The following is a 23,138-nucleotide window of genomic DNA, read 5'->3' as shown; positions in this document are numbered from 1 at the left end:
CACTGAAGTTTTTAAAGGCAGAAGAGACCACAGAGGCCCCCAAAGAATGCCCCTTACACCACACCAAACTGTTCCTCCAGACCCCGCTACTGAGGCAGCCCCTTCTACTTGGGGACCATTGGAGTTCTTTAGGAAGCTCGTCATACATCCAGCCTATGATCTCGTGGTATCTTCCCCTAACTGCTCCTGTTTCTGCCACTGGGGCCCAGCAGAACCAGGCTAATCCTTCTCCCACTTGGTAGCCATTCAAATACTTAAAGAGGGCTGTTGTTTACCCCCCTCCCTGGCCCCTCCCCCGTCTTCAGGCTTAACATCTCTGGTTTAGTCAGTCAACAATTATTTATTAAGCACCTACTATAGGCTAGGAACCATTGTACACACTGGAGATACAGAGAAAGGCAAAAGCTAGTCCCCCGCTCTCCAGGAACTAATGGGGGAGAGACAGCATGCAAATAACTATGTACAAACAAGCCAGATTAAGGATAAATTAGAGATAATTGACAGAGAAAAGGCCACCAGTATTAAGGGGCTTTGGGAAAGACTTCCTGTGAAAGTGGGATTTTAGTTGGGACTTGAGATGGCAGAGTGGGGGGAGGGGGACCGGCAGGATTCCAGGCAGAGGGGATGGCCAGGAAGAAAGAAGGCATGGAGTCGGATGATGGAGGAATATCGAGGAGGCCAGTGCCACTGGATCACAGAATATGGGGGAGGGGAAGCAAAGTGTGAGAAGATTAGAAAGGTTATGAAGGACTTTAAATGCCAGAACATTTTATATTTGGTCAAGTAGGTGATAGGAAGGCACTGAAGTTTATTGAGTGCAGAAATGATACGGTTAGACCTGTATTTGAGGAAAATTGGTTTAACAGCTGAGTGGAGTAGGGAGAGGCTTGGGCAGACCAAACACCACCCCCGCCCCCGCCCCTGCCAGCTGTTGCAGTAATTCGGTTGTGAAGGGATGAGGCCTACACCAGAGTGGTGGCAGTGTCAGAAGAGTGTTGTAGGTTTTGTAGGTTGCAGGTATTGGTTCCTTTAATCAGTTGCCGTATAGCATGGACTCAGAGCCCATCATCATCCTAGTTTCCTTCCCCTGAAAGCTTATCAACATCCTCCCTGAACTGTGTGCACCCATCCAGATGTGGTCCAGCTAGGAAAGAGCCATCTGTTGCTTCCCCATGTTCCCTGGATGGCCTACTTCTTTGAATGCAGCCCAAGAATATGTTTGCCTTTTGTGCTGCTGCGTCACACTGTTGACTCTTACAGAGCTTAATTTTTCCACTAAAGCCTCCCAGACTCTTTTTCCAGCTGCTGCCTAGCTATGGTTCCTTCATCTTAGTTTTGGCCCAGAGTTCTTTGGATCCTCACTGTATTAGTATTAGCCATCATCCCTCCCAGCTTTTTGACAGCTGCAGATTTGATGAACATGCAGCCTATGCCTTTATCCACTTTATTTGGAGCATCTGCATCAACACACTGAATCAGACCTAAAGCCACAGAAAGTCAGAATGGGAAGGGATCTCGGTCCCACCTCCCCCCAGCAGAAATCCCTTCTGCCACTTCTTGCTATGACTAGACATCCACTTTGCACTTAAATTCCAATCACTGCATTAGGAAGCCGCCCATTTCACTTTTAGACACTTCTTTAATTGTTGGGAAGCTTGCTTGATTTTTCATGAGCGGGTATCTATCTGCCTTTTTGTAATGTCCCCTCATGTTGCTCCTAGTTTCATTCTCCGGTCAAGCAGAACAAGTCTTCTTCATGCCAGGTCTTCAGATATGGTTGCCATGTACTCCTTAAGTCAACTCTTTTCTAGGCTTTATTTAACCATCAGTCACATGGCCTGATTTCCAATCCCATCCCCATCCTGGCTATTTTCCTAGGGCCACCACCCATCTTGTCATTCTCCATTCTAAAATAATGGGACCAGCCCTTTCCATTTTATAACCAACTTGATAGAGTCTGTTTTTTTCACAAGATGGAAAGGAAGCTGTGGACATCCTTCAGGGTTTCTCAAGGTGATGCTGTTTTTCTGAATACAGCCAGCTTGGTTTGCCAAGGTCATATCACTGTTTCTTCCAGTTGAGGGTGTTTGCCTCTCAGATTCTTACAGGAGTGTATAACTGCTGTTCCTACACACCAGCCTCAAAGATCAGAGATATGCTTTAAAACATCTCACTTTCCCATAGTAACCCATCCCAGGTTGCTCATCCATCTGGGGGATTTTCAGTCAGAGACAGCTAACAGCTCACTTCCAGAGTGAATTCTCTCGAGAACATCCCATCTTGGACCTTGAGTTCTATTTTGTTGTCATTTGGCCGACCCTTTGAATTTCCCTTCTGAGAATCTGCTGTCCTGCTTCTTCAATAGCCATCACAGTTTCTTCGTTAGAAACCGGCCATTTGTCATTGACCCAACCCTTAACAACAGCTCCCATTTCTATAGCGCTTTAAGGTTTACAAAATGCTTTCCTCTCAACAGCTCTCTGGGGTAGGCAGTGAAAGTATCATCCTTCTTTTACAGATGGGGAAATTAAGAATCAAGAAGGTTATGTGACTTCCCTACGGTCACACAACTAGAAAATGTCAAGGCACCAGACCCAGAACTCACATAAGCATGTCCTCTGACTGGGGCTTTTTCCATAGTCTTTCCTGCCTAGGAATCTCTCTTGGTATCACCCTTGGTGCTAGACTTTGGCCATGGGCAGAAGTGTATCTGTAAACAGACCTGCTGTCCATCTAGACTCTCAGTTAGAAGGGATCTCAGAGTTCCTGTGGTAGGCGTCCTTTGAAAAATGCTAGGCCAGTGTTCTGGCTTCCCTCCACTCATGCCCTTCCCTGCCTGCTAGCCCGAGGTTACAAGAGTGTGCGTCCGCTTGCTAACTCATACTTTATAGCATGGTCATATCTTGTTTACATTGCTTTGCCACAATGTGCTTAACCATTCCCCAGTGGATGGGCATCTCCTTAGTTTCTAGTTCTTTGCTACAGCAAAAAATGCTGCAGTATATGTCTTGGTATACTTGGGGACTTTTTTTTTAAATTAATGACCTCTCCTTGGGTCACATATGCATAGCAGTGAAATCTTCGCCTCTAAGAGTCTGTCTATTTCAGTCACTTTTTTATGTAATTCCAAATTGTTTTGCAAAATGGTTGTACTAATTCATATATACCTCCACCAGCAATACTCTAGCGTGTCTGTCTTGACCATTCCCATCAGTTGTCATCTTTGCCAGTTTTCTGGGTGTGAGCTAAAACTTCAAGGTTGTTTTGATTTGTATTTCTTTTGTTATTGGCGATTGGAGAATTCTTTCATATGGTTGTTAATAGTTTGCAATTCTTCTTTTGAGAAGGAAACATTTGTTCATATCCTTTTATCCTTTGTCCATTTATCTATTAAGGAATGGCTTTTGGTCACATAGATAGATATAGATAGATAGATATCTACATATCTATATCTGTTCGTTGTCCATATCTTAAATATAAAACTCATCTGAGAAATTTGATACAAAGATTTTTCCCATTTGTCAACTTTCTTTCTTAACCTAGATGCATTCATTTTGTTTGTGCTGAGCAGGAACTCTTTTTTTTTTTTTATTGAAACTTTAAATCTCTCCTCAACACCCAGCACGGTGCTCCACACACAATAGGAGCTTCATAAGTGGTTGCTGAGTTGAATTGCCCATTCTGTTCTAATACGTACTAGCTCTTGCCAATGTAGCCTTTGCAAGAGAGAGAAATTTACCAGGTGGTAAAGCGAGTTCATGGGCCAGGAACTGGGCTGCTCTTTTCCTGAGGTAATGGTATTCATTTTCTAATTGCAGATCTGGGTGAATGAGGAGACAAAGCTGGTGTATTTCCAGGCCACCAAGGACACCCCCCTGGAGCACCATCTCTACGTGGTCAGTTACGAGTCTTCGGGTGAGATTGTGAGACTTACCACGCCGGGCTTCTCACACAGCTGCTCCATGAGCCAGGTCAGCCTGCTCAAGCCAACCAGTCTGACCCCTGTCACTTAGCGCCCCAGCCCCAGCACACAGCGCATACACTGGGCACGCACACATGAGGTGGCCACTACTGTCTCAGGGCTAGCTAGCATTTTGTAAGATAACCTGAAGCATGGTGTCTGTTGGCACCCACACACAAGAGTCAGGTAAATGTTTGGGCCTGTTTTTGGAGCAGCAGGAGCACTTCTGTTAGGTCCCATCCATGGTTTTCTCACCATCACCTTTAGGACCAATGGCACATATCTGTGTGAGGTTGTAGGGCCTAGAGCTGGAAGGGGCCTTGAAGGTGATCTAATCCTTACCTCATTTTACACAGGAGGAAAGTGAGGCCCAGAGTGGAGAGGGATTTTTCTGAGGTCCCACAGACAGTCCATACCCAGCAGAGCTGAATTCAAACCCAGGTCTTTTGACTCCAGATCGGTCTTCACTCTCCTGTGCTGACTCTCTGGCATGGTTATATTTTGAGTTCTTAACTTTGGGAGGGTCTTAGGGAGAACTGAACCCAAGGCCTTGACTTTAGTGCCCTTTAACCCCAAGAGCTCACCATCCATTGACAAGCAGGAAAAGACTGGAAAGACTCATATTGGTAATTGTGAAAAGATTGATTTTATTGGGATTTTTTTGTGAGGAGTTGGAAAGAATAAAGGGGTACTGAATTCTATTTTAGGTGTTCCTAGGGGACGGAGTTCTATTTGAGGTGTTCCTTTTAAAAGTTCATTAGGATATTTAATTATAGATTATATAATGTGGTGTTTTACATGTTATCTTTGTTATTCTTGACAGTAACCCTGTGGGATAATAAAGGCAGGGATCATTATCCACATTTTATGATGAAGAAGGTAGTGAGGCCCTAGGAAATAAATAATTTGTCTGGGGTCTTACAGCAAATTAATGACAGAGCCAGGATAAAACCCCAGGGCTCCTCCTGCGAACTACTGTGCTCTTTGAACCACGTGCCATTGCCCTCCTGGAGAGAGGTTCGTGGTGTTTTGAGGAGCAAGTCTCACACTCCTACCAGACCCTGGGAGGCTGTGTTCAGCATTATTAGGCTCTCAGTGGAACTCAGGATCCCTCCAAGACTTGCCTGTTTCTACTATAGCCTTTGACTGAGTGTTCAACCCTTGGGGTGATTGGAACCATCACCTGGCTGAGGTGGAAGCAGTGTGAGACCCAAGAGTCAGGAGACTTGGGTCCTCCCTCAGCGGTTCTCTTCAGAACTACCAAGAAACTCTTTTTCTTGGGGGGGGCGGTTGGGGGTGGTGGTGGAAGGCAGGGCAATTGGGTTAAGTGACTTGCCCAAGGTCATACAGCTAGTAAGAGTGTCAAGTGTCTGAGGCTGAATTTGAACTCAGATCCTCCTGACTCCAGGGCATGGCCCTTTCTCAGTCCTCATCCTTGACTTCCTGCAGCTTTTGATTGCCACCTTTTCCTTGATATCCTTTTCTCTCTGCGGTTTCTTGACCCTGCTCTCTCATTCTGCTCCTGTGGTTCTGTACTTTCCTCAGTCTCCTTTGCTGGATCTTCATCCAAATCATTCCCACTGTCAGTGTCCCCAAGTCTCTGTCCTCCTCTTCTCCCTGATCTCATCTGATCCTGTGGGTTTAATTGTTATCTCTGTGTAGATGGTTCCCAGATTGGTGTATGCAGCCCTAGCATCTCTCCTGAGCTCCAGTCTCCCATCACCAGCTTCCTTTGGGGTGTTTTTATCCAGACTTCCCACAGCCACCTCAAACTCAACATGTGCAAAACAGACTTCATCTTTTCCCCCCAAATCCTCCTCTCTCCTAAACTCTCCTGCTGCTGCCTCTCAGTCCCTCAGGTTTGCAGGCTCAGAGTCCTCCTCCCTCCCTCCTGACACTCACTCCCTGTATCCAGTGTGTTGCCAGGCCTTGTTCATAGCATCACAAGATGCTACCCCGCCTCTGTGGGCAAGGCCCTCCTCCCCTCCCACCTGCCCTCTGAGTCAGTCTGTCTGGTTGGCCTTCCTTCCTCAAGTCTCTTCCTGTTCCAGTGCATCCTTGACTGGGTGCCCAAGTGCAGATCTCACCACATTCCGCACTCTACTAAATGAAGTCTACATTATCTCTGGGCCCAAATATCAAATACTCTCACCACCTAGTTTACCATCTAGGGACACTGGGCCCTGGCTGTGCTCCAGGCCTGGTATGTTCATCCTCCTCACCTCTGCCCTCTGGCCCTCCTAGCGTCCGTTCCCTGTGCCCTCCACTTACAGCACATTCCCTCAGAGATGCCCTCCCATTTACACTGTGTATCGTGTAGAAGTTTTTGCCTTTGCATTTTGAAGCACTTAGTAACTGTTTAATAAATGCTTATTGACTGAATCCTTGCTAGCTATGTGACCTCGGGCAGGTCATCAGCTGAGCTTTGGCCTTCCTGTTTCTGGAATATAGACAGCAGTAGTCATACCCCCTGTACTCACAGGGTAAATTTGAGGACTGCACCGTGTGGACTTTAAAGTGCTCTAGGGACAGCAGCCTTTGTTATTACTGTGATTGATAATAATAAGGTGGCAGTTGTCATTTGAAGACAGGTGGTGGGTGCAGATCAGATTGAGAGCTAGAGGATGTCCTGAGATTAGTCCAAGCTCCTCGTTTTGTAGAGGAGGAAACTGAGTTACTGAGGGAGGGGAAAGAGTGGATCCAAGTTCCTCCAGAGCTGGACCACGCAGACCTCATTACCTCTAGAAGGGGCCTTTGAGCCCTCCAGGGAGAAGTACTAAGCCAGCCTCCTTAACGTGTCTTTGTTCTCTTTCTGATCTGTAGAACTTCGACATGTTCATCAGCCACTACAGCAACGTCAGCACCCCGCCCTGCGTGCATGTCTACAAGCTCAGCGGTTCTGATGACGACCCACTCCACAGACAGCCCAAGTTCTGGGCCAGCATGATGGAGGCAGCCAGTGAGTACCGGAAGGCTCCCACTCCAGCTGTGATAACACTGAGGCTGGCCTCATGCAGGGGAGACCCGCTGCACCCCCCCACCCTGAAATGGCCCCCAGATACCCAGTCCCCCAGGTCAGCAAGTCAAACAGAGTAGCAAGGGTCTCTACAACTAGGGGTAAGGGATCAGGGGTTCATCTGGTCCTTTTCGCCTTTGCTACTTCAGATTACGGCTCCCTTCCAGTCTCCTGAGGGTGTGGGGAGGGAGGGTTGTGCCCCTTCCACAGCTGCGTGAGTGAGTTGTTGTTCTCTGCCCTCTGTCAGAGGCACCCCAGAGCAGTAGAAAGAACCCTGGCCCAGAAATCTGGGCTTCTCAGGCAGTCAATCAGTAAACATTCAGTAAGAGCCTACTCTGTGCCAGGCACTGTGCTAAGCACTAGGCTTCCTAGCTTTTGTCCCTCTCTGTCCTGACCATGTGAACTTGACCAAATGGGGCCTCATGTTCGTCCTTTCTACCACAAAGGAAGGGAAGTAGCCCAGATGACCTTTGAGGCCCCTCCCAACTCTGACGTTCTCATAACCCCTGGGATCTAGATTGCTAGAGGGAGACTGTGAGTATAGACAAGAGCACTGGGCTGAAAGTTGGGTGACCTGGGTTTGAGTCCCAGCCCTGCCACTGACATCTCTCTCTTCCCTCTCTGGTCTCTTCGTGTTTTTCCTCTGTGAATGAGAGTGTCACACTGGCTGATCTCAGTGGGTCCTTTTGACTCTGTATGTTCTAGGTTCTGTGTCCTCTAATGTCCCATTTAGCTCTGAAATTCTATATTCTGAGAGTCCTTCCTGCCCTGATATTCCATGCTCTGTGTCCTAAGGCCACTCGCAGTTCTGCGTGTACGAAAGTGAATGGTTTGGAGTTAGCATGACCCAGGGGTGACGCCGGGCAGGCTACCTAGCTTTGGTCTTTGGAGCTCTGGGCAGTGATTTCCAAAGGCCGAATGTAACCACTGAGCTGCCGGCTCTGTGCTTTCCAGGCTGTCCCCCAGATTATGTGCCTCCTGAAATCTTTCACTTCCATACGCAGTCTGATGTGGAGCTGTACGGCATGATCTACAAACCCCACAATGTCCAGCCCGGAAAAAAGCATCCGACGGTGCTCTTTGTATACGGAGGACCTCAGGTCAGTGCACAGCCAGACCCCCGGCCCTTTTCTCCTTGACTTTCCTCTCCTTGCACTTGGGACTTGAGCCATGTGGCAGCACTGGCCTCCCAGGAAGACTGAGTAAGGTGGGCACTGAGAATTTTAATTCTACAAATGCTGATGCAGCTTTTATTGGCATCTATGTTCATTCAGAGCCCAGTATTTGACTCTGGGGAAAGGGGAGGCAGCAGTTAATAACATATGGTCCTCATCTTCATGGTCTGCCTTCTCAAGGGGGCAGGGCTGGTAGGATATGGCATGTACACAAATAACCATAATAGATCCTAAATGTATTAGAGGAGCAGAGTCCTGGCCCTATGAGGTGCGAGGAATGACAATTTTAGTAAATCATTCAGTAAATGAATGTAATCCGTAAGCTCTAATGAGCTGAAGAACTTGAGTACAGACCCGGTGATGGCTTTGTGCTCCGAGGCAGGCTGAGCTCAGTGCAGAGGCTCCTGAGGACAAAATATTGGTGGTGGGAGTTTTGTTTGTTTGGTCACAGTAACTGATGAAGCTGAAGGCCTGGGGAGCAAGGCATGGGTATTGGAATCGGGGTCGGGAGCGCCCTTGGATAATGTTTAGGCTCACTGACTTTTGTGTTGATGTAGCATCTGCCAGCAGAGCCCAGGTGTGTCAGGCACGCTCCCTGGCCAGGAAGAACACAGACAGAAAGATAATGAACAGATGAAGGGCTATGATGAAAGTCAAAACGGCAGGACAGAAGGGTAGAGTAATAGCTAAAGGCTGGCTTGGGTCCAGAAATATTCACAGGGGAGGTAGAGCTCCATCTCCTTAGGCTTTGGTGGAGGTTTCATGATACGGGGGAGCACAGAGGGTTTCCAGTCAGGAGGCCTGGATTTGGGCCCTGGCTCTACCATTTACTGGTTGTGGCATCTTGGCCAGAACACTTGGCCTCTCTGAACTGAATGAGGGATTCAGAGACTAAATGACACTCAAGGAGATTGGGGGATGGGTTGGGGTCAGAGAGCAGTGGCATAGGGCAAGACCCAGAGGTGACAGGAGTGCTCAGGCTGTGTTTGTGGGACATGGAGCGATCCTTGATGGAATGAGGGATACACGCTGGAGAGTAGTGGGAGATGGGTCACAGTCAGAGATGCGACCATCGTGGTTTAGAATGTACTAGGACTCCATTAGGAAGGGAAAGGAATCTCCACTGGTTTTTGTGACTTCCCAAAGTTCTCCAACAACATCCTAAAACATGCCATAATGGTCTATTTAATTGTATTCTTTCTCTGCCCCACTGTAGGTACAACTAGTTAACAACTCTTTCAAAGGCATTAAATATTTGAGGCTCAACACATTAGCATCTCTTGGCTACGCTGTGGTGGTGATCGATGGCCGAGGCTCTTGTCAGCGAGGACTCCAATTTGAAGGGGCTCTTAAAAACCAAATGGTAAATGTTTTTTCCAAATCTATTCCTGGGTGATAGGCCCATGATGGGTTTCTTTGGGAACACTCTCCTGGGAGGATAACTTTGTCTTTCTAACCACACTTTCCCATTGTGAGAAGCTGCCTACAGGACTGCCTGGACTCCTTATGGCATTTCTTAATTTAAGAAGTCAATAAGTATTCATTAAGGGCTTACTGTGTGTCAGGCACTGAGGATGCAAAGAAAGGCAAAAATAGAATCTGCCATTAAAGAGTTCCCATTCTAAGGGTGGAGACAGTATGCAGACAGACCAGTGTACAAACTGTGTGTAGCTGGATGAATGCATCTGGATGTTAACATCAAAGTAATCTCAGAGGGAAGGCACTAATATTAAGGGAGCCTGGGAAAGGCTTCTAGCAGAAGGTGGAACAACAAAACCTATCACTTAATCAATAAGCATTTAATGAACAGCTGTGCTGTGCCAGATACCGTTGGAGAATGTGAACCTACAGTCCCTGCTCTGAGCTCACATTCTAATTGAAGAGAGACAATTAAAATATGAAAACATTAACAGGCTAAGACCGGGACCCAGAAGACTAATGTGGCCATTAAGAGCTCAAGGTGGTCAGGAAGAAAGGCAAAGATGAAAACCGTTAACATTCCTAGGGTCGGGGTTGGGAGTTAAGACCTCCATGAGAATCTTGGCTTTACCACCTCACAGCTGCTAAGTGGTCCTGGGCACATAAGCTCTGCCTTCTTGGTCTCAGTCTCCTCCTCTGTCCAATGGGGATGTTGAGCTAGATGCTTTCTAATGTCCTCTTGGCTCTACAATGCTGGGTAGTACTTCTTGGTTTACAGAGCATGTCTTCTTTGAACCTGAAAACTATCCTGGGAGTTCAGCCTTGCAAGTGTCCCATCTACCCATTCTAGAGATCAGGCAACATTAAGCAGAAGGCCACACGGCTAGTAAGCCGCAGAGTCAGCACTTGAACAAAGAGTCCACTAGTCTGAGTCCAGCATCATTCCTACTGCACTGAATTGTGAAGGAAGGCTTCTGGAGAAGGGTTGGACCTCGCCTGCACAGGCCTGGCATCAGGGAATCCAGGTTCCCCTGGGTCTTTGGCAGTCTGTCCAAATGGTTCCAAGGGTCCGTGTCCATACCCAGTGGCCTTGGCTGGCTGGCTGAATAAGGTCTCCTCACTCTTCTTTCTCTGCTCCCCAGGGTCAGGTAGAAATAGAGGACCAGGTGGAAGGTTTACATTTCGTGGCTGAGAAGTATGGGTTCATCGACCTTAATCGAGTCGCCATCCACGGCTGGTCTTATGGGGGTTTCCTGTCCCTCATGGGGCTGATTCACAAGCCCCATGTGTTCAAGGTGAGTGCCCCCCAGGCTGGTTCTGGGCCCTGCCCTGCCCTTCCGTGCTGCTGTGCGTGAACTCAGTGTGCTGGGGACGGAACGTGGGCAGCTCCCGTGCCAGCGAGGTGGTCGTGCTACTTGGCTGTTTCTCCCTGCAGCAGTATTATGGGGAAGGAGCCCTCTTTCCTCATTGCCCTCCACTGCTGATCCACGAACCGCATCCGGCTTCACAAAACCCATCAGCAACTTTGTGTTTAAGGCTGAACCCGGGACTCCGGCCTCAGATGGGCAGAGGTGGGGAATGGTGTGGAGAGGAGTTGGGTGAGGGGTCATTAGGCCTGTGGAGGTGGCTGGGGTTGGGGGATGAGAATACGGCAAACAAATAGTGGGGATTTGGCTGCTGGGAGGGCCTCAAAAGCCAACCGTCTAAGGGCCCCCATCTTCCTCCCCACCAGCCCACTGAAGTGCGCCAAGGACCCAGTAGTCAAGCTTTATGAAAACTCTGTTCCTTTGGGTCTCTTGAGTTTAGAGTGAGGGCCAGCAGATCGTTTGGTGTGTTGGGTTTGGATGACCTTAGCTTCTTGTGTCCTTGCCCATCTCTTGTTTGCCAGGTCGCCATTGCGGGTGCCCCAGTCACGGTGTGGATGGCCTATGATACTGGATATACCGAGCGGTACATGGATGTCCCAGAGAACAACCAGCAGGGTTATGAGGCAGGCTCTGTGGCCTTGCATGTGGAGAAACTGCCTAATGAGTAAGTGGGTTAGAACACCCCTCTAGAAGGCTTAACAATCGGACACCACCACAACTTGCCCTGCCTTTCCTCCCCTGTACCTCTAAGTGAAGAGTCCTTAATTTGGGGGGTGTCATGGACCCTCTGGCAGTCTAGTGAAGCCTGGGTACCTCTCAGAATCATGTTTTTAAATGCAGAAAATAAAATGCATAGCATTACAAAGAATACCAGTTACATGGAAACGCACTTAGCAGAATGCTTGCAAAGCAGGTTCCTAAGCCTTGGGTGAAGAGCTCCAGGTCCGCACAGACTCTCTGCTTCAGCCATTCTGGTTGGGTTGCTGTCCTTTCAAAATAACTATGGGCTTTTAATCATGCTGGTCTCCTTGGCTAGTATGGTCACCCTTGCTCTCCCTGTCCCCTTCCACCTAAGCAGCACCTATCAAGATGTGCTGTACAACCCAGTTCAGAATGGCCTGTTTCTCTGTGAAGCCTTTCCTGATTCTCGCTATCCCAGTCTTCCACTGTCCCAGAGTTCCCAATGTCTTGACCCCTCATGTGGCATTTCCTCATCTCCCCTTTGTTCCCCTCCTCCCAACCCCCCCATCCTTTGGGCCTCAGTTTCCTCATCTGTAAAATGAGGCCATTAGACTAGACCATTGTGGGGCATTGTACGTAGTAAGCAGATGCCCAGTAAGTACTTGTTAATAATTAGAACTCTTAAGTTGTCCTGGAGTTATTTGGTGACTTCCTCATAACTGCCCTGTGTGGTGGTCAGAGAGGTAGCAGCACCTCCATTTTGAGGGGAGCTGGACCTGTAGATTGACATGGAGAACCCCTGGGATGGAAATTCCCTGTGTCGTTGAGGATGGGCAGCTTGCCTGTAACACAGGGTCTTGGAGCATTGCTCGAGGCCACCCAGGTGGTCTGTGTCAGAGGCAGGTCAGAGCCCGGCTCTCGCTTTGACACTCTGCCTGCCTCACCCTCCATTTTGCAGATGAGGAATCTCGGGCACAGGAAGGCCAGGTGATCTGCCCTTCACTGAGTCACACAGTAAGTGTCAGAATTGGGATAGGATCTCGGGGCTCTCCTGGCTCCTCTGCCAGACTCAGCTGTTGCTGATTAAGGGGACGGCGTGTTAGGTTCCCGTTATATTCTCACGTGTTTCTTTCCATCAGAACCTCCTTCCTCCCAAATAAGTGTTTGGTCACTTATGTGATGGTCACTTATCCTCTACTTCTTCCTCATCCTCCTCTCTTTGCTTGAACGGTAAACACTTCTTGACCATCAACACTGGTGCCCCCAAAGACTGGGCATGCTAAGGGCTCCGTTCCTGGTGGTACTAGAGAGAGAAACCCTTAGCTTCTGGGCACGAACATGTGTCCAGGACAGGCTGTGCCAGTTGGTGCCTGAGTGTGTACCCTAATTTCTTTAAAAAAAAAAGTTTGATATTTTGTGTCTCTTTGTTAAAGTGTGTATTTTAAAAGCAAGCTTTAGTTAATTAAGTTTGAGGTTTCTTTATTTTGATCAATAAAAATTCCTTGGGTGCTAGTTGGGAGAAGTACTTGGATTTTAGCTCCAAGGTGAGGGCATTGTTCTGTCCCCCTGTCCAGAGGTTCTCATCCACATCTTCTTTTCCAGGCCAAATCGCTTGTTGATCCTCCACGGTTTCCTGGATGAAAATGTGCACTTTTTCCACACAAACTTCCTCGTTTCCCAGCTAATCCGAGCTGGAAAACCCTACCAGCTGCAGGTGGGTGTGGGCTGATGAGCATTACCACCTTCATTCTGGGAGGCTCCTGGGTAGGGCTGGGGAGCCTAAGGGCCACAGCTCACTCAGTATATCATAGAATGTTAGAATTGGAAGGGCCTTGTGCCAGGCCTTATATTTCATAGGTGAGAACCCTGTGTGGCCTATAGAGCTATAGAGATGTGCCCAAGGGCAGAGCTGAGATGGGGACTTGGGTCTTCAGTTCACATGCAGTGCCCTTTCCACTGCCAGGAGGCTCGGGGGGCGGGGGGGGGAATCCAGTTGGGAGCCATCCCCCAGTAAGTCAAGATGAGGTCATTTCTCAAGGGCCTTCCAACTCTAAATCCTCTGACCCTGGGACTAGGCAAGGACAAGCAGAGTGGGTAGGAGAGGGTTTGCGTCAGGGCAGACTGCTGCCATTTCTGTAGGGCTTTCAGCTTAATTCTGAGGAGGGAATACTTCCCCCATTTTACCTATGAGAAAGCTAAGGCTGAGAGAGGTCAAGTGGCCAGAGAGGTAGGGAATGGTGGAACCAGTGTTTTGTAGGAACTGTTAAAGGGGCTCAAGGGACTTAACTAAAAAAAATCCTGGGGAGGGTCACATACTGAGTGGAGGATTCACTTTGTCTCCGAGCTGTGCTCCTTCCCCACAGCAAATGGCCATGGGGTTACTGCATTTGCACTTTAAATGGAGACTTGAGGATGGGCAAGCCTTTGGTGACAGAATGGGGCAGGGTGTTTCTAATAATATTTTGTGGTTAGGGGGTCACCTGCCCCATAGAGAGAAGTCTGTGGAGAAGAAGTAGTCTGTCCCTCTCTTCTACTTCCTTCCTCTTCTCCTGGTTACCTTCCCTTTCCTTCCCAGATCCTGTCCCCCTCCAGGCTCCACCAGGCCTCTTATGTTAGAGCCATTCCCTCACAGGAGTTGTGCCCAGGCAGTTGGCATTACTCACCCTATTCTTGAAGAAGAGCCCCCACCACCTCACAGCGTGAAGAATCACAATAGTTCTCATTGATAGGATGCTTTAAGGTTTATAGAGTAAATCTTTAAAATTTAATTTTTTTAATTAAAAAAAATAAGCTTTTTTTAGTAAATGAAGGCACAGTATGCCTCCTGGGTCCTTTGGGCTGAGTGGGGATAACCAGTCACTTTACACTCACCTGCTGGCATCTCCATTAGCATGACTGAGGATGCCCTGGAGGCAGCCCAGGCAGAGTTGAGGGATTGATCATTCACATCTCTGTTGGGCTTTCTTAGTTATGAAGCTCTTCCGTTGCTCATTCTTTCATTTGATCCTCACAAGAACCCAAGGGAGCTAGTCACTTATTCCAGAAGTTTAGATAGGTCAGGGGACTTGGCCAAGATCACACTGCCGGTAAGTAGTGAGCGCAGGTTCTCTGACCCTTGCACCTCACTATTGCTCGTAATGTGACTTGAGGTGTGCCAGGATGACAGCCCTGCCCAAGAATTCCTCCTCACTCCTTACAAAGTATATGTCAGTAGCCTGAAATTCTACCATCTGAGATTCATTTCTTTTTTTTCATAAATTTATTTTTTATTTTTAGTTTACAACACTCAGTTCCACAAGTTTTGGATTCCAAATTTTCCCTTCCTCTCCTCTCCTCTCCTCTCCCCTTCCCCCCCAAGATGGCATGTAATCCAATGTAGGTCCTACATATACCTTCACATTGAACTTATTTACATAGTAGTCCAGTTGTAAAGAAGAATTATAACCAACGGAATGAATCATGAGAAAGAAGAAACAAAACCAAAAAAGAAGGAAAAAAAAAGAGAGCAAATCATTTGCCTCAATCCGCATTCAGACTTCATAATTCTTTCTCTGGCTGGGCATAGCTTTTTCCATCATGAGTCTTTTGGAGCTGTCTTTGAACCTTGCGTTGATGAGAGGAGTCAAGTCTATCAAAGTTAGTCCTTACAGATACTGTGTGTCTGTCATTGTGTACAATGATGTCCTGGTTCTGCTCCCCTCACTCAGCATCAGTTCATATAAGTCTTTCCAAGTTACAAGGAAGTCCGTCTGCTCCTCATTTCTTATAGCACAATAGTATTCCATTACATTCATATACCACAGTTTGTTTAGCCATTCCCCAATTGATGGTCCTCTCCTTGTTTTCCAATTCTTTGCCAACACAAAAAGATCTGCTATAAATATTTTTGTACATATGGGTCCATTTCCCACTTGTATGATCTCTTTGGGATACAGCCCTATAAGTGGTATTGCTGGATCAAAGGGTATGCACAATTTTATAGTCCTTTGGCCACAGTTCCAAATTGCTCTCCAGAATGGCTGGATCAGCTCACAGCTCCACCAACAAAATAACAATGTTCCAATTTTCCCACATCCTCTCCAGCATTTATGATTGTCCTGTTTTGTCATGTTGGCCAATCTGACAGGAGAGATGTGGTACCTAAGAATTGTTTTGATTTGCATTTCTCTAATAAATGGTGATTTAGAGCATTTTTTCATATGACTGTAGATATCTTTAATTTCTTCCTCTGAAAATTGCCTGTTCCTATCCTTTGACCATTTCTGAGGTTCATTTCTTAAGCTAGATAGCCACAGGAAGCATTTATTAGTCACAGAATCTCAGCGTTGGGAAGAACCTCAGTGGCCACTCACCTCCAAATGCGTAGCTGAACAGTTTTCTCCTACAGCACTCAACGAACAGTCATCCAGGTTTTGCTTGAGGATCGATTGCATTAGGAGAATCCCTTTCCTCCTGAGGCAGTTCATTCTCCTTGGGAGCTGAGTTTTAGGGAAACTTTTCCTTAAAACAGTCATTTACTCTTTAGTGTGGATTTACTTATCAGCTTCCCTTCTCACCCTCAGTGATACTCAAAAGCAGATTGTACTCGTGGGGAGGGTGGGGGACTGGAGAAATCTGGGCCCTTGGGGCTAGGAGACTGGAGGGGGATGTCACTGGAAGAAGGAGGGTCCTGAAGAACTTGGGATGGTATGTCCTGGACTTTGTGCTTCACAGGGGTAGAGGGCAAGGCTGATGTAATCAGAGAGCTCTGTTCTTTGTCTTGGTGCTAAGAGTTCCCTTTCCATCCATCCCTATGTCAGGTTGGTGCCAGGAGACAGATACAAGCGAGTATAGTAATGAGCTCCTTCTGTCTCCCACACAGATCTACCCCAATGAGAGACACAGTATTCGCTGCCCCGAGTCAGGAGAGCACTACGAAATCACACTGCTGCACTTTCTACAAGAATACCTCTGAGCACACGGTCTTGGCCAGACCCATGGAACACTGACAGCTCACCTCTGACCCCTAATAGCCTTCTTATCCAGAGCACAAATGGCCAACGGCCCACCTCCTGGCTCCCCATCGCCTGGCCTGAGCATGGGGAAGGGGCCAAGGATGCTTGGAATGGTGCCTCCTCCCTTGACTCACCCCTGTGGAATTGCTCTCCATTGCCAGCTGATGCTTGTCATTTTTTTTAACGTCCCTCTATTTCGACTCCCACTTCTTTGATCCCAGGACTGAAAGACAGTGGCCAGTCTCCACCAAGGCTGTCTTTCTGCAACTTCCTCCTACCTATTTTATGGCTCTCTGTTGGAGAATGGGATAAAGGGCCCTGAAGTGGCTAGAGTTTGTCCTGGTTAGGTGGGGATTGGGGAGGAGCACCCAGAGCCGAGATGAGCGAATTAGGAAAGCTGCCTTAAGCCAGGAGGCTGTGGCTTCCAGACTGGCCACCAGCTTCTGGTTCCCTGAAAGAAATGAGCATAGGAGCAGATGTCTGGGACCTAGGCACATGGTCTTTCGCTCCTCCATACTTTGTTTTCTTTATGATTGGAGCTTTCACATATGATTGGGCAGCCTGAGAGATTTATCTAGGGCTGTTTGAGGGGGGCAGCCCAACTGCTTGGGACTGTTGGTATGGCTCAGAGCACACGATCTTCTCCTGTTCCCCAGAATGGGCAGAACAGGGCCAGCAGGTATCTTGGCCTCTGGATGAGTCATCCATCCAGGGGCTGCAGGAGTGTCATCCAGGATTTTTTTCCTAGATGAGATGAAATGAGTATTTATGTTTCTTGTCCTGTTTCCTCTCTGGTTCTTCTCCATCAGCCTCCCCCCTCTCCCCCTTCCCCACCGTTCCCTGAGCTTTCAGGCATGCACTGAAATATTTGCTGTGCTTCAGTTCTCTGCAGGTCAGTGACTGTTATCCCTTGCCATCTCTCCTGCAATGCATCTCTGTTCACCCAGCTCACGTGAATCACGCGTCCGGGGTTGGGAAGTAGAACCATCCCACCTCAGGGTAATCCCTTCCCTTCCCCATCTTCCTTCCCAGCCAAGAGTTCCGCCAGGGGCGTTAAAGAAAAGTAAACGAACCACATCTACTTTGCCCGAGTATTTTAAGTGCGTATTATGAAAAGAAAATATTTTTGTGGATTCTTATTCTTTTATAATTATGAGTGTAAGACGTAGCAACTCATTAAAAATATTACAAATGGCAGCCTAGCATCTGATGGAGTGTTCTTTGAAGCGAAGATTCAGGTGGGTCTGGCCTCTCAATGTAACTGGAAGGAGTGGGGTGTATGTGAGCAGGTTTGGGAGGATAACCCCAGCTGAGCCCTTGCCAAGCTGGGAGGAAGGAATGTTGGAATTGTAGTCAAAGGAACTGGGGCTAAGTTAGAGTATTTCCTTTGTGACCCTGGAAAAGTCACTTAACATTCACTCTCCGGGTCTCCATTAATGCCTCTCTAGAATGAGGGGGCTGGACTAAATGGTGCAAAGGTTCTGTCCAGCCTGAGAACCCATGAACTATGAACAGTCAGTGACAGATGTTGGCTACTGTGGTAGAGAGTGGCCCATCTCCTGATGCGGTGTGGATGGTACTTTTGCAAGGGAACAGATTCTTCTTGTTAAAGAGGATGCCACCTGCTCAGAGGTGGCAAGCGTGTGTGATCTGGAGAATTTGCTGCCTCCATCTGTGAACTCTCACTGACCTACTGACCTTCAAACCAACAGTGCCTTTGATAAAGTTTTCAGAAGGGCAAATTCTTACTCCCTGTTCCTTGTGCTTCCCACACATAGGAGTGAACTGGAAGCTAGAGAATCTCAGAGCTGTAATCTCAGGCTCTCATTTTACAGATGAGAAAATGGGCTCAGAGAGGGGCTGTCCAGACCACACTGCCATTAAGTAGCAGAATCGGGACTTGAACCCGAGTCTTCTGACCCGACAATGTTGGAAGGCAGGAATAGTCCTGTGCTATAGGCTTTTCCTTCTACAGTCAAAGGTACCTGCCCTATGAACCACAGAACAAAATGGGCATGGCTTAACCTGTTAGTACGACATTTTATAACAGTAATTTGCCATAACTGGGTTTGACTGTAATTTTCACTTAATCATTTGTAACAGCAATAGAGGCAGTTGTCTTCCAAACATCAAACAACTTCCAAAGGTGGTCACACACTGATTCGTTGATTAGGTTAAACTGTGGGGAAAGGGAAGAGTGCTGGGCCCCAAATGTTTTGAGACTTGAGTTCTAATCCTGATGCTGTCACTCACTACGTAACTGTTTGAGGCAGGATTCTAATTCAGTCATCTTCTATACCCCTATGGAGACAACAGCCCAAGACTATGAACGTTTGGAAATGCCTGGCCCTGACCTACCAGACTTTCTTCCAGCCCAGCCCCCCAGCCACCATTGAGGGAAGAAACTGGAAAAAAGGCCCATCTTCCTCACTGCCACTGATAGACATATAGACAAAGAACCCTGAGAGTGGCAGCACTGCAGTCCACCCATACCATGCCCTACCCCCCCCCCCCCCCCCCCCCGCCCCATCTCTCTCAGACCTTGAGGAAGACTGCCTAGGACCTCGAACTCAGCCTTGGGAATCACAATACTTCCAGGGCAGCATCCGTGTGGATCATCACGGGAAAGTGCAGCTTAGCAACGAAGCGTTCCTTCAGGTGCTACAAGACCCAGAAAAGAAAACTCTTGTCACCAAAGTCCTTGGTGCTGCCCAGTGGAAATGACATCAAGGAAGAGGCATTAACCTCTGCTTTGGGGCTGCATCCTGAGGAGCACAGGACTTTTCCATCTGACTTGTGTTATGTGTTGTCTCCTCCATTAGAGTGTAAGCTCCTTGAGGGCAGGGCTTATCTTCCTTTTCTATTTGTATCTCCAGTACTTAGCTTTGCATATAGCAAGTGCTTAATAAATGCTTTATTCATGCATTCATCACATGACCTTGAACTAGTTTTTTCCCCTCTGAGCTTCAGGTTCATTTTCTGTAAAAAAAAAAAAAAAATTAACTCTTCCCTTGGGTCTCCTCCATCTAACAGTAAATATTTTCCAATTCTGTGCCTTCGTTATAAGAGATGCGTGAGAACATCAGGTCCAACCATCCCCTTCCTTGTCTTTCACGTCCGTTCATGACTAGACACCTACTGAGCGCTTTACTGCCAGACCCTTTCTTGGGTAATTCCAGGGACACCGGTTGGTGAGAGAGTTTGGTCAGGTTAAGGAGATGAGGGACTCAGAGGAAAAGTTAAAGGGTTAAGTTTAAAGTTTAGATTAAAGGGTTAGGTAACAGTGGCAATAGGCCAAGAGATCATCAATCATAGGATGGTAGGGCTAGACTTGAGAGGTCATCTACCCTGTTTTGGAAGTCTGCCCTCTCATTTTGCAGATGAGGAAGTTGGGGCTCAAAAATGAAGTCACTCCACACAGCTCCTGAGATGCAAAGCCAGAATTCAAACCCAGGGCCTCCGAAGCCAGATCACAAGGCAGCTTACGGCTAACACGAAGCCAGTGAGGTACAGTACTCTCAGCTGAGCACACTTAATGGCTTTACCAGGACAGTCCTGTTGTCCAGAAAAGAAAGTAGATGTTTTAACAGGCTTTGCAAAATAAATGTCCTGTGTCAGACCTGGCTTCTATTTCTGGTTTAGAAAGTTCCCATGCATTTAAGTGTATGGGGGATGGTGGGCTGAGAGGAGGAAGGAGAGAGGAGAGGCAGAAAAAAAGGCTTCATTTAAGAGCCACTAACAGATCTGAGCATTAAGGTATAGGTAGGGAAGGGAAGGGCCTTCTAAGAGAAAAGAGATAAGAAATCCTGCCCTTTGTGACTCACAGACCAGAATACCTGGACTTCTACCCTGTTTGGAGGGCACTTTGTATGATGGCTGTGAAGAAAGTGCTTTGTTAAAATGGCAAACTTCTTAATGCATCTCAGAGATTCCCCATCTCACTGCCCGTAGCAATTGCTCCAAATCTTTCACAAGCCCCCAACTCCACTTTCTTCCCATCACTGATGGAGGAAGTAAAACCATCCCAACCGTGTGAGTGTCCTCATCTCTCCTGAGCCCCTCCTGTCCTCTCCTGCCTTGTTTTTGCCAAAGCCCCTCTCCACCCATTTATGCCCTTGATCCATAAACTGTATGCTTAGAGGTCATGAAGGACGATTTCATCTTTGCCTTTGTGCTCCCCGTGCCCAGCATAGAGGCTTTACTAGTGGTATTTAATGGAATTGGTCCCATTCTCCCCTTCTCCCTTATCCTCAGTCTCTCCTTGTCTAGTGGCTCCTTTCCTTTGGTCTACAAATAAATTCAGGTCTTTTCTCCCTAACTTCAAAATAAAAAAAAACCCTTCCCTAGGCCCTCATTCTATAAAGCCTTATCTCTCTCTTCCCCTTCACTGACCAGCCTCTAGAAAAAACTAATCTACATTTACTGCCTCTTCTTAATTAAACAAACACACAGAGTGCTTCCTTTGCACTGAGGATACAAAAACAAAAACCAATTCCTGTCATCAAAGGATAGTCACCTAGGTGTTGAAGCAGATAGAGCACTGGGCCTGGAGTCAGGAAGTCCAGAGTTCAAATCCAGTCTCAGACGTTTAACTGTGTGACTCTGGGCAAGTCACCCCACGGCTGCCTGTTTCCTCAACTATAAAATGAGAATGATCAAATGGGATAATATTTGTAGAGGGCTTAGCACAGTGCCTGGCACATAGTAGGCACTTAAATGCTTGTTCCTTTCCCCATCTTCAAACTACATTGCTACACCCTGCCTCTGGTCCTTTCAATGATTGTGCTAGGTCTCAATTGTAGATTACTCCCACAGTCCTCCACCTTTGCTCCAGCTCACATGCTGCAGAATAGAGCTGTAGAAAATCATGAAATTATTCTGAATCCATACAAATTTATGTTCCATAACCTCACCTGGGGTCCTCAGGGTGGCAACACAATCCTTTTATACTTCCCCAACCAGTTCAATATCCCACACACCATAGCAGTTATAAAAAAAAAAAACAAAAACCTTTTTATTCTTCCTCAAGCCTTCACGGACCCTCTGGAATCATCCTCTCAGCTGGGGAATTCTTATACCTCACACACACAAAAAAATGAGGCCATTCTTATGAGCTCCCTCTTCTCCCATCCTCCCCATCTGGAATCAGATGCCTTCTTCTTCAAGAAGAGGTGCCCCTTTTCTTTGCCAAGGCAAACCCCTGCATATGCCCGCTTGATCTCATCCCATCTTCAGAAGATTGCCCCCTGCTATCGTCCCCACTCTGACAAATCTTCAGCCTCTTCCCATCTACTAGCTGCCTACAAACACTTGCAAAGTCTCCCATACTCCTAAAATACTCTCACTTGATCTGACTGTCCCCACTCTAATCCTGCATCTCTCTTTCCCTTCAAAATAATAGGGGAAAAGTGTCTCACTTCTCTGGCCCCACTCAACTCTGAACTCTCTGCAACACAGCTCTTGACCTCACAGTTCAACAGAAATCACTCTCCTCATAGTCACTAATGATCCCCTCATTGCCAAATCTAATGGCCTGTTAGCGAACCTCAGTCTTGTTGATCACTCCATAGCCTTTGGCACTGTCTTGTCATCTTCTACTCAATATTCTCCCCTCTAGGATTTCTTGACCCTGATCTATCCTGGTTCTCTTCCTATAGGTCTGACCATTCTTTCTCAGTCTCCTTCGCTGGATATTCACCTAAATCATTCCTGCTAACCATGAGTGTTCCCTCACTCTAAGGCTCTCTCCTGGGCACTTAAAGCCCTTCTCTTCTGCCTCTCTATCTCCTATGATCTCATCAGTACCCAAAGTTCAATTATCATTTTTCTGCAGATACCCAGATCATATGTCCAGCCTTAGCCTCTCTCTTGAGTGCCAGTCTCTCCAAACTAATTGCCTTTGGACATCTTGAACTAGATGTCCCATAGACTTCTCAAACTCAACTTGTTGTGGTGCTAATGTGATCAGAGATCTTTCCTGCCCATTCAATAGGCCTCAGGTGGAGCTAGTTAAAGGAAGCTTGATTAGGAGAGGCTTGTTTGTAGGCAGGCCCACACCTTTTTGCTATTAGGTGCTAAGCCCCAGGCCTACACAGGGTATATGTACCCTGAAGGTAGCCATTAAGTTAAGACTAGAAAACTTCGAGGAAAAGAAGAGAGAACTGAGAGTAGAGAGAGCTGTGAAGAAGACAAAACTGTGGGAAGAAGAGAGAACTTTGAGAGAGAGAGAGAGAGAGAGAGAACTGGAAGAGACTGAGAGATGGAGAGACAGAGAGAAATGGAGGGGCTCTAAGAATTGCAAGGGCTTTCAGAACTTCCGGAGGAGAGGACGCAGGCAAGCAGACAGTAAGGATTCCTGAGTGAGTGTTTACGGGAAGGCCCTAGCAGAGGGGAAGGTTACAGGATGACTTGGCTCCTTGCTGTGATACTGCGTTTCAATTTCCTTGCTGTTACAGTTGAAATAGACTTACTGGTTTTGGGATATGATTACTGCTATGTCGAATTGGAATTATTGGTTTTGGGGTT

The 23,138-nt window shown here is 47.3% G+C and overlaps 1 protein-coding gene across 4 annotated transcripts in view; it reads left to right on the top strand.

Moving 5' to 3' along the window:
* DPP9 (dipeptidyl peptidase 9) overlaps positions 1–19,112 on the top strand; it is a 52,478-nt gene extending 33,366 nt beyond the window's left edge. For 3 of the 4 annotated variants that reach the window (XM_036757079.1, XM_036757085.1, XM_036757095.1), the window contains exons 14-21: positions 3,819–3,971; positions 6,785–6,920; positions 7,932–8,077; positions 9,369–9,515; positions 10,714–10,866; positions 11,460–11,602; positions 13,222–13,333; positions 16,481–19,112. In XM_036757079.1, coding sequence (XP_036612974.1) covers positions 3,819–3,971; positions 6,785–6,920; positions 7,932–8,077; positions 9,369–9,515; positions 10,714–10,866; positions 11,460–11,602; positions 13,222–13,333; positions 16,481–16,573 — 1,083 coding nt within the window. In that variant the 3' untranslated portion in view covers positions 16,574–19,112. Of the gene's footprint in view, positions 1–3,818; positions 3,972–6,784; positions 6,921–7,931; positions 8,078–9,368; positions 9,516–10,713; positions 10,867–11,006; positions 11,143–11,459; positions 11,603–13,221; positions 13,334–16,480 lie in introns of all 4 variants that reach the window. The other variant, XR_005010248.1, reaches the window with a different exon arrangement.
* Positions 19,113–23,138: the final 4,026 nt, after the last annotated feature.

This window comes from Trichosurus vulpecula, chromosome 1 (genome assembly GCF_011100635.1).
Source record: "Trichosurus vulpecula isolate mTriVul1 chromosome 1, mTriVul1.pri, whole genome shotgun sequence".
NCBI lineage: Eukaryota > Metazoa > Chordata > Mammalia > Diprotodontia > Phalangeridae > Trichosurus > Trichosurus vulpecula.
The sequence above is the reverse complement of the archived record's forward strand: the minus strand, read 5'-3'. Positions and strand labels throughout refer to the sequence as shown.